Source organism: Elaeis guineensis, chromosome 4 (assembly GCF_000442705.2).
Source record: "Elaeis guineensis isolate ETL-2024a chromosome 4, EG11, whole genome shotgun sequence".
In the NCBI taxonomy this organism is placed as follows: Eukaryota; Viridiplantae; Streptophyta; class Magnoliopsida; order Arecales; family Arecaceae; genus Elaeis; species Elaeis guineensis.
In genome coordinates, this window is record NC_025996.2 from 35,141,663 (window position 1) to 35,153,265 (window position 11,603).

General features: G+C 37.5%; 1 protein-coding gene across 1 annotated transcript; it reads left to right on the forward strand.

The window, feature by feature from the left end:
* Window positions 1-5,773: 5,773 nt before the first annotated feature.
* LOC140857447 (receptor-like protein EIX1) lies at window positions 5,774-10,320 on the forward strand. Its single transcript, XM_073256297.1, has one exon. The coding sequence runs from the start codon at window positions 5,888-5,890 to the stop codon at window positions 9,242-9,244; it is 3,357 nt and encodes a 1,118-aa protein (XP_073112398.1). The 5' UTR covers window positions 5,774-5,887; the 3' UTR covers window positions 9,245-10,320.
* The last annotated feature ends 1,283 nt before the right edge of the window (window positions 10,321-11,603 follow it).

The following is an 11,603-nucleotide window of genomic DNA, read 5'->3' on the forward strand; positions in this document are numbered from 1 at the left end:
TGCCAGAGATATAACACTTAAACCAAATTAGGAGATCAAGGTATATTTTGTTAAAAAATTCTAAATCCAGAAGACCTGTAGTATTTTAGATTCTCATACCAGACTATATAAGTAATGATGCAAATTTGGATTGTAAGCAAGAAGGTTGCATTGAAGCCATATAAATGCCATGATTTTGTGTTCTCCTTCCCTAGAAACATTAGCATCGGAGGTCTTTATAAATGTGCTGCAAAATTGATTTTGAATAATAAATGTTAGACTCTATAATGGCTAAATTTTAAATATATTCAGTGAAGATATAGTACTTATGAGCAATAGCCATAAGAATATAACAAGTAAAATTCATCGACACTCATTAGCTTTAAGACATCATATGGAAACAAGAAAAAGAGCCCATAACATATACCTCATGCCAAATGTATCACTTGTTTAGCATACCTTATGCCAGATGTATCATAATCATAGACTGCCTTCAAATTTGTTAGGCAACTCAACTGACATACCTTCCAAAATATTATCTATGGCAAAGAGAGTGATATGAACATAATAGTAACATGAACATCAAATAAAATAAGAAAGCAAATATAAGAATCCTTGGAGTAGGGATACCTTAACTTTGTACCACATTCATAAAAATAGACCAACCCATTATTATGTATTGCTGGATGAGAATCATTTTTCTTTTGATATATTACAGATGTTAACTAACAATCTTATATAACATCTGATCTCTCTGATGGAGGATCAATGTCGGTTAGGGATAGATTTATCGCAGATCAAGGATAATGTTAAAGAAGTTATATATAGGTGGCAATATAAGATTTAATTATATATTTATGGATGACAATGTAAGATTTAAAATAACGTATTTTGTTAGTCAATAACCCAATAGTCTGTAACTAAGTTAGTTGAAACTGAAAAACTATTGTAATCGATATGCCTCAAGCCTAAACCGACATGAAAGAATATATTTTAATATACTACTTCGAATCTCGAATGGATTATTCCTATATATTTCATTCGATGATACGAAGCATAGATACCTCCGACCAATTCATTGGATGGTTAGATTAAATTTTGACCCTCTTGTACCCATTTTTTTTGCCTCAAGTTTAAAACTTAAAAATAGTATTTAAATTAGAGAACAACAAAGTAAACAAGAGAAAGAGGAAAAGAAGAAGACTCAGATCTGCCATTGAAAAATAAGGCATTGCAAGTTTCTCTGCACATTTAACCATGAAATGGCTGCAAACAGTTATCTGCGATGTAACAGACCATCTAAGCTTGCCTTGCAACTACAATAATAAGAACAGAAATGCATTACCTCCATCGATCTCTCTCTAGACTCTTTAGGTGCATCTCGCACAAGCAATCATCATAGCCTCTTCGAGCCTGCGGCCGCCTCCCTGAGCCGTCCACCCCTATCTGAGCCCAGCTCGAAAACTAGGAGTTGAATTTAAAAAAAAAAATAAAATAAAAACTTAAAAATAGTACTTAAATCAAAGAATAATAAAGTAAACAAGGGAAAGAGGAAAAGAAGAAGGCTCAGATCTGCCGTCGCTAAAACTCACAACAGAAGGCGGGCTGCCGCATAGGGACTGAGGTGTAAGCAAGCACGTGGAGACTGAGGGGCGAGAGGACGGCTCGAGGATGGAATGCCAGCTCGGGGATGCAGCTACAGAGACAAAGGCGTGAGGATGAGGCTGTGGGAAGACAGCACGGATTGAGGCCGTATGGTCGGGCCGATGGAGCAGGGGCCAACGAGGTCGGGGTTGTGGGGTCGAGTTGATGGGGGGATGGGGCTGTGGGCAGATAGCATGGGTCGGGGTCGTGTGGTCAAGCCGGCAGGGCAGGGATCGGTGAGATTGGGGCCGTGGGCTAGGGGCGGTTGGGCAAGGGCTACAAGGATGGGCCGACGGTGAGATGGCGAGGTCAGGGTGGCTGCGGGCATGGCCGAAGCACGAGCTCGAGGCCGCGGGATACCGGAGCACAAGGAGGGGGGAACCATCAGGGAGGGGGGAACTGTCGGGAAAGAGGTGCCAGAGAGAGAAAAAAATCATATAGACTCGAGGCCGCAAGATGCCATAGCACAGGGAGAGGGGAACTATCGAGAAAGAGGCACCGGAGAGGGTAGAAACCACCAAGAAGGAGGCATTGGCAAGGGGGGAAGTCGGAAAGGAGAAGGCACTATCGAGAGGGAAATTGTAGGAAGGGGAGAAGATGAGGTGCGGAAGGGAGAGAAAATTTTTTTCAAAATTATCGGAAAAGAGGTACCGGGTGGGGGGAAACCATCGGGAAGGAGGCACCGACAAAGGAAGAAAAATCGGGAAGGAGGAGTCATCGGTGAGGGGGAAATTATAAGAAAAAAATGTCATCACTAATGCCGTCGGTAAAGAATTAGCGACGGTAAATATCCATTGCTAAAAGCTAAACTCCGTCACTAATACTTTTATCCAAAAAATTTTTTTTTAATAATTTTTTAAATATATTTTTTTCATAATTTTTTAAATATATTTTTTCAAAGTTATTAGCAATGGTAAATTTTTTCATTACTAATAGCCATTGGTAATTAATTTATTTAATTATAATTATAACTAAAAAATTTTAAAAATTTAAAATTATTAGCGACGGCTTTTACCATTGCTAATAGTTAGCAGTCTGTCACTAATAGTATTAGCAACGGTAGTTTTTTTGGATCATTTTTTTAATGATTAAAAATTATTATTAGAAACAACATGATTTTCTATCGCTAATACTATCGTTACTAGTCAGATTTCTTGTAGTGCCCTGACCATGACCTAACCCTGACACTAATCCTAACCCTAACCTGAATTGTATCCCTAACCCAAACTCTAACATAAACCCTAACCCTAATACTAACCCAATCTACAATCCTAATCCCTCAGTTGAACTTGACCCTCACCTATCCTTGACTTGACCTTGACCTTGATCTAACCCAATTACTAATTCTAACCCTAACCCTAACCATATCCCTAAACCAAACTCTAACACAAATCCTAACACTAATACTAACCCAATCCACAATCCTGATCCCTCACTTGACCCTGATCCTAACCTGACTCAATCACTAATCCTTCATTAATCCCCAATCATATCCCTAACTCAAACTCTAACATAAATCCTAACCCTAATACAAACCCAATCTATAATACTAATCCCTCATCCAACCCTGACCTGACTCGACCCTGACCTAACCCTGAGCCTAATCTTAACACTAATACTAACCCTAACCTACAATCCTAACCTTGACCCCGACCCTGACCTGACCTACACACTAATCCTAATGCTAACGCTAACCCAATTCACCCCATTCCACAATCCCCTAACCCAATACCCGAAACTTGTAGAATAATAATATATATCACAGAGAGACCATGGCCTTTTTAATGGAGTGGATGGCTACCCAAGGTGAGCAGTAACCCCTCATACCCAATGTTAGCTCCCCCACCCAAACTCTCAATCTTTACATGCACAAATCACCTCTAAATCATAAAAAAAAGATTATAATAAAAAGAAGGAATACAAATCATCGAAGGTATAAATGATTAGAGATCTTTCCTCAGATGATGCATCCCAGGTGACAGAAAGCCGCAACAAACCTGGCAACAATCCCCGAAATATTTCATGAGTCCAAAAAAAATAACCTATCACACACCTGCACCAATGTATCATTCTTAGATGATGCACCATGGGAGTTGAAAGGCTACAAGAAATCCAGTAGCAATCCTCGAACATTCTATGAGTATATCAGAATTCCACCAAAGTAGAGGCAACCGAAAAAATTGTAGGATCAGATCGACTGCCAAGCTCCCTTGAAAAGAGAACCAACCAATTTTCTCTTCCATATATGGCCATATCAATATGACCATACCATGCATCCTAAAATCGGCAGATCACTTCCTCTGTCGATTCATGCCCCTCACCATCGGACAAAAAAAAGCTCTCTACAACTACCGCTAAAATCCCTTTGGATTATCATTTTTTTAAAATCTGATCCCATTCATCCACACCATCCAAACACCGATACATCACTGCCCCCGTAAACCAACACCACACTCTTCTTTAATTTTCCTTTAACCCTACTTTAAAGAGGTCGGAAACATAGTCATCTGCCTCATTTTTCTTTTTTTTTTGTGTGCACCTCTCTCATGATAGGGAATGGCATGGGAGAGGAGAGCTACCGCATACCGAGCCATCTAATCTAAACTTTTCCTACATGCATCTCTTTCATGATAGGGAAAGAGATGGGAGAGTAGAGCTAGCCACCAAGGGCATCTCCGACCCGTCCAATCTAGACTGCTGCCTTTTTTTTGGATGGAACATCATATTTTTTTCTACATGCTGGATGCATGTCATCTATCCCCCCGGTTATGTGACACACGGAGTCGTGCATAAACGACACTGGTCACGCTGAGGAGGCCGTGGTTTTAACTTTAATATATTATATAGATACAGAGTTGGTGACTATGGATGCCCTTTTTATCAATTGTTTTTCTTTCTTTCCTACCTCTTCGTTCGAGCTTTATTAATGAAAGTCTATTACATAATTATTAGTTTATCTTATGCATAATTTAAAATATAGGAGGTGAGGTAGATGGCATGCCAAGGAGTCATCTCCGGATGATATACTTTAGTGACCTCCCTGAAGGATTTTTAATTTATCCCCTTCTTTGCTGGATATTTGAACGAATGAGAAAATATCTAAATTTTGCTTTCAAAAATGTAGATATCCAAGCAAATCCCAAAATAACAATCTTTTTTTTTACTGTTTATTTGATTAAAATGACAATTTCTCGACATAGTTGAAGAGATCATTTTTTTGATGTACAGTATAATATGACCTGGCAATGAGGGGGAGCATTGATATGAGATTTGGATTATATAGATACAGAGTTGGTGACTATGGATGTCCTTTTTATCAATTATTTCTTTCTTTCCTACCTCTTCGTTCGAGCTTTATTAATGAAAGTCTATTACATAATTATTAGTTTATCTTATGCATAATTTAAAATATAGGAGATGAGGTAGATGGCATGCCAAGGAGTCATCTCCGGATGATATACTTTAGTGACCTCCCTGAAGGATTTTTAATTTATCCCCTTCTTTGCTCGATATTTGAACGAATGAGAAAATATCTAAATTTTGCTTTCAAAAATATAGATATCCAAGCAAACCCCAAAATAACACTCTTTTTTTTTACTGTTTATTTGATTAAAATGACAATTTTTCGACATAGTTGAAGAGATTATTTTTCTGATGTACAGTATAATATGACCTGGTAACGAGGGGGAGCATTGATATGAGACTTGGAAAACTTCTTATTTTAGTAATGAAAGGGACAAAAAAACATTCATGAAGGCAATGACGTTAGTACCACCACTGCACCTTGTCTCTGTGGAAACTTTGTTAGTATCTCCAGAGCAGAGCACATGCTCCATCCTTATCGTCTGAAGCACCATTCCACACGTCATTGACTGTGGATTAAAGCCCACCAAGTCCTTACCAAAAAACAAAAAGCTCACCGAGTCCCAGTCCGCTGTCAACTTTGACTTAAAGAATAAAACGACAATATAGAGGGCATCCAATTCCTCCATATAAATCCTTGAAAACGATGGGTGGCCTCCATATGCAACCTCTGATGCCTTGTCGTTTCCATTTCAATTTTTTTGGAATAGTATCCAGGCGATTTCACGACCATGACAGCATTATTGAACGCGACTGCAATATACAACAGTACTAAAAACGGACAATATATTAATGCCCCAAGAAAGCTTACCAAGTCTGGCATGGGAAGAAAATTACATTGCAACCGCGCCTGTGCAATTCCTCCGTCATAAATCCTGAAAGACGTTGGTCGGCGGCCTCCATGCAACCTCTCATATTCTATCCTTTCCGTTTCAATTTCTTCAGGCTGGTCGTAGGACTTCCTCATATGGCCAGTGATCGATACAATAGGAGATCCCTCATTATGGAGCGTGTCATGCTGATAGGGTTCCTCCTGTGCATAGAAGTCATCCCGTTCTACCTCTGCCTGGGCAGCGAAGATGGCTCCAAGGTGGGGGGCACTTGCATAGAGCGTGAAAGGAGAGCTCTCCTTGCCATCAGAGCAGATATCTATGATCCTGGTGAGTGGCTCTCTTCTTGGACGGGCCAAGACTGTTGCCAATGGAGGGGTGTTGGCTGTGACAACACCACCGGTCATGTGGTAAAGCTTGACCTCAGATACCCATCTGGTTATGATCTGGTTTATGGAACTGGAAAACCCCCTGAACCAAGTAAGGTAAATCCTTCTATATCTGGCATGATACATTTGAGGTATTTGGATTTGAGCATGAACAACTTTTCTTTTGCATCCATCCCTGAGTTCATTGGTTCTCTAATGCACTTGGAGTACCTTAACCTCTCCAAGGCTTGGTTCAGCGGACCCATTCCTCGCCAGATTGGAAATCTCTCGGGCCTGCGCTATCTAGATCTTCAGGGTGGGTACCCTTTCCTCGACAAATGGAGTGCGTACCCTCAATATTATCCAATAGCTCTACGTGTTAATGACCTTCAATGGCTCTCCGGAATCCTCTCTCTGCAATACCTTGACTTGAGTTTTGCTCACCTCTCCATGGCATCAAATTGGCTTCATGAAATCAATATGCACCCTTCTCTGTTAATCTTGAAATTGCGTAATACTGGACTTCCTGGTATTCCTTCTGCTCTACAGCATGTAAACTTCACTTCTCTCGCCGTGCTCGATCTCTCTTACAATGCTATTTCTGCCGTCCCCCATTGGCTACTTAATATTAGTAGCCTTGTTCAACTTGATCTCGAAGGTTGTTTATTTCATGGGAGGTTATCAATTGTAGCAGATATGTTGGAGAATCTCAACCATCTAAAGCATTTGGATCTCTGTCGGAACCAAATTGCTGGAGGCATTTCACAATCTTTGTGGAATAATGAGCACCTGGAGTATTTAGATTTATCTGAAAACCAAATTACTGGGAATGCTGCAAAAATGTTTGGGAATCTTAGCCAACTGACGTTCTTGGCATTGGTTGGCAATCAAATTAGCGGTGAAATTTCAGAAAGCATGGGAAATCTTAGCCATCTAGAGGCTTTATATTTGTCTGAAAATAGAATTAGCGGAGAAATCCCAAAAGGCATGGGGAACATCCTCAACTTGGAGGAATTGGATTTGTCCTATAACCAGATCAAAGGATGTATACCAGAAGAAATATTGGAGACTTCTAGACAACTGAGGCGCTTATATTTGGGAGGCAATCAAATTAGTGGAGAAATACCAAAAAGCATGTGGAACCTCCTTAACTTGCAGCTATTGGATTTGTCCTCTAATCATATCAGGGGATGGATACCGGAAACTATTGGAAACTTGGTTCACTTGCAGCTATTAAATTTGTCATTTAATAATATTACCGGGCAAATACCAGAAAGTTTGGGCAAGTTATCTGAACTCGAAACATTGGATTTGTCTTCCAACTCCTTCACAGGATACTTGACTGAAGTGCACTTTTCCAACCTCACAAGATTAGATTTTTTGGATCTATCTTACAATTCCTTGGACATAATCTCGAGTGACAGTTGGATTCCGTGTTTCAATGCTTTGTCTATTTATATGAGCTCTTGCCATGTGGGACCTAAATTTCCGGCCTGGCTTCAAACCCAGACAAATTTGTTTATGTTGCGCCTAAATGAAGCTGGAATTTCAGACAAGATTCCATCATGGTTCTGGAAGATGGATATATATTACCTCAATTTATCGCATAATTGTATGGAAGGACAGCTACCAAGTTCTCTAGGGAGCCATCTTTATGCATATCTTGACCTGAGCTCCAATTGCTTTTCTGGTCCGATACCAAATCTGAAGGCTCAGTACATGATTCTCTCCAATAATTCTTTTTCTGGACCCATTTCCTTGAGCTTTTTGAAAAGCCCTATAGTACTCTCTTTATCCCACAACCATTTAAATGGAAGTATCCCGCAGTTGCGTTTTAATCAGACTTACTTGAGGGTCCTTGACCTCTCCAATAATGAGTTATCTGGAGGATTTCCGGATAGCTGGATTTGCAATTGGACTTTTTTAGAGGTTCTTGACCTCTCCAATAATGAGTTATCTGGAGGATTTCCAGACTGCTGGAGTCCACCACATCTAAGAATCCTTGATGTTCCAAAAAATAGAAAAGTAGAAGATACTTCCAGCATATTGGCATATCCTATTGAACTCCAATCTTTGCACATGAGAAATAATCGATTATCTGGTAAATTTCCTTCCTTCTTGAGACTCTGTAAAAAACTGGTTGTTCTTGATCTTGGTGAAAATAGATTCTCGGGCAACATTCCCACATGGATTGGAGAAAGCCTCTCATCTCTAAGAGTACTTCGTCTAAGATCGAATTCTTTTAATGGTAATATTCCAATGCAAATATCGGGTTTGTCTTCTCTTCAGGTTTTGGACTTAGCATGCAACAATTTTTCAGGAAATCTGCCATCATCCTTTGGAAATTTTTCTAGAATGGCTGAGATACAAGAAAGAAGCCGACCGATGCTAGGTATGATCACGCTGTCATTTTACCATGAGAGTCTATTGATAATTACAAAAGGATTGGAACTTGAGTACACTAGCGTGCTTTTACTGGTTACAAGCATTGACCTATCACATAATAATATTTCTGGAGAGATCCCAAATGAAATGACAAATCTTCATGGATTGCATTTCTTGAACTTTTCTGGGAATCATTTCATTGGAAAAATTCCAAAAAATATTTGTGACATGAGGCAGTTGGAATCACTCGATTTATCAATGAATTATCTTTCTGGCCAAATTCCCCAAACCATGCTTGCTTTGAATTACTTAAGCAATTTAAACTTGTCATATAACAACTTGTCGGGAAGAATTCCATTTGGGAACCAATTTCTGACCTTCAATGATCCCTCCATCTATATCGGCAATCATTATCTTTGTGGACAGCCCCTGCCAGAATGCCCTATTAATGCATCTGCACATAAAGAAGAGGAAGAAGTAGATGAAGATGACTATGAGACAATATGGATTTATGGCAGCTCGGCATTGGGATTTATCATTGGATTTTGGGGTTTTGTTGGCATGATGCTAGTCAAAAAGGATACCAGGATTGCTTATCTTCGATTCCTTGACAGAATATGTGATTATGTTTATACAGAATCAGCAAAAAAATTTGCCAAGTTGAAGCTTGTATGAGGAAGAGCAGCCACAAGCATGGCTGAGCAGTTGTAGATGGTGCTGCGATTGTAGTACGATCTCTCTTTATATATCTGAATGATGGTGGGCACACCTTCAATCTAAATATGTATGGATCAAAACTTAAGAGCTTTTTGAATTATTATTCCTTTAGTTGTTTTGCTGCTTGTATATTGTTCGCTATCTATATTTACTTCCATTTTGCTTATAAATAAAATAATATCTAAGAATCGGGTGTTTTTGCTTTTATGTCACATTCTTTATACAATGGTAGTAAAACATCTAATGTCACACAAGATGCCCTATCTACAAGAAGACAAACATAAGCACCTCAAGATTATCTGCATGATGCAATAAAAAAATTCATTAAATAGACTAAGATGTATCTATTATAGCTCCATGATGGAAACTATTTTTAGTTACTCTTTCAATGTCCATCACTTCTTTTTAACTTTATTCTCATAATGAAATACTAAAAAGTCAATATATGTATCCAGACCCTATTTCTAAGTTCCACCTAATCAAAAATGGGAGAACCTTGGTGATTGGTGGAAACGAAATGTTTTTATGGGAGTTAAATCCTGATAAAATGAAAAATTAAAAGAATGACATAGGATATGAGTGGGCCGCCAACTAGCCCAAGTTCATCAACTTTCTTTTGTTGTGAATAGGAAGTATAGGTTTTATCATACCCTTACTCTATATTTGACCAAATCCTAGTTCTCAGAAAAATAGTAAATAAATAAATCAAAATAAGAAAGAAGAAGAGGAGAAGATTAGCATAATATTCTTGGGCGGGAGAGACATGTAAACAACAACATTCTGAAGCCAAATTTGGTTTATAGGAAAAGAATTCAAAGATTGGTTTTCTTGTTTCTAGGAAATAAGTTCTTGGATAATGAGCCAATTCTTCAGTTTGGATAAGCCATATAATGTCAATATAGACTTAATTAAAATCAAATTGGATGCCAATATACCTATACCCATATTTATTTTATTTGACAAATGCAAATACAGATATGGACATTTGCTGAATACAAAAATTCATATCTATATTTATTTTAAATGAATACGAATAGAAGTCAGATATTGGGAGTATGAATATAAATATAAAAATAAATCAAATAAATAAATTTTATAATCATAGAATTAAAGATATTACTAAGTAGATAGCAAATCAAATTAATAACATATCTATATGGTCAAGTATTTTTTTAAAAAATTGATGAGTGCAATATAAAATTAAATAAGATTATCAAATAGAATTAGATATTTGGATATGTATTGGATAGTTGTCTATCCATATCTATTTTTCTTTAATGGATATAAATATAGATATAGATATTAGTCAAATACTCAAATTTTAATCCATATTTTGATTGATTTGGATAAGAAAATACATCTAGATGGATATTATCCAGTCTGCTATCACCCTATGTCTCTAGAGAGTAAAATAAATCTTATAGCACATAATCTGCTAAATTTTTTATAACAAATATTATTATTATTATAGTATATAAATGAAAATTGAGTAATATTAAAATAATGTTACCACCAGTATAATTAGTATTATTATTGGTACCATATTACTATAAAATAATTATGCTTATAATAAATTAATATAATGTGATACATAATACTTGATGCTGTATAATTTATAATTTCTACAATTATGATAAAATAGAATATAAAGTATTATTCAATGATAGTTATACTATTAATATAATAATACAAATATTTACATTATAATAAAATATTAATCTTCTATTAAAATATAAATATTGTTGTTGTGATTTTAATAATGTGGAGGGCACCAATAGTCCCACATCGATTGTGTGTCAAGGGAGACTCGTGCTTATAAGGAGGAAAAAATTCTTCTCACATGAGGTGCTTTTTAAAAGGCAAAATCGTGAGGTCCATGGGCCAGAGCGGATAATATTTCACATGATAGATCGAGCTCTGATCTGCAACAATGGCACCCCAGGTAGGGGTTGAGGTTCGTCTCGGTTCTCTGGGGCTGAGGTCCATCTCAGCTGACTGTGGGACTTTTCGGACTGTATACATCGGAGTCTCCCTTGACTGGTGGGCTCTGTTGTGGTTCTAATAATGTGGAGGGCACCAATAGTTTCAGAGTCAAGAGAAACTCTGCTTATAAGGAGGAAAAATCTTTCTCACGTGAGACATCTTTTAAAGTACCTTTTAAAGGACAAAACCTTAAGATCTATGGATTAGAGTGGACAATATCTCATATGACGGACCGAACCATTATCCGCAACAATTGTAATAGTGCTTAAAAGTAATGCAAATATAAACAATATAGCATATAATATAATACTTTAATGATCATATTTTAATAACT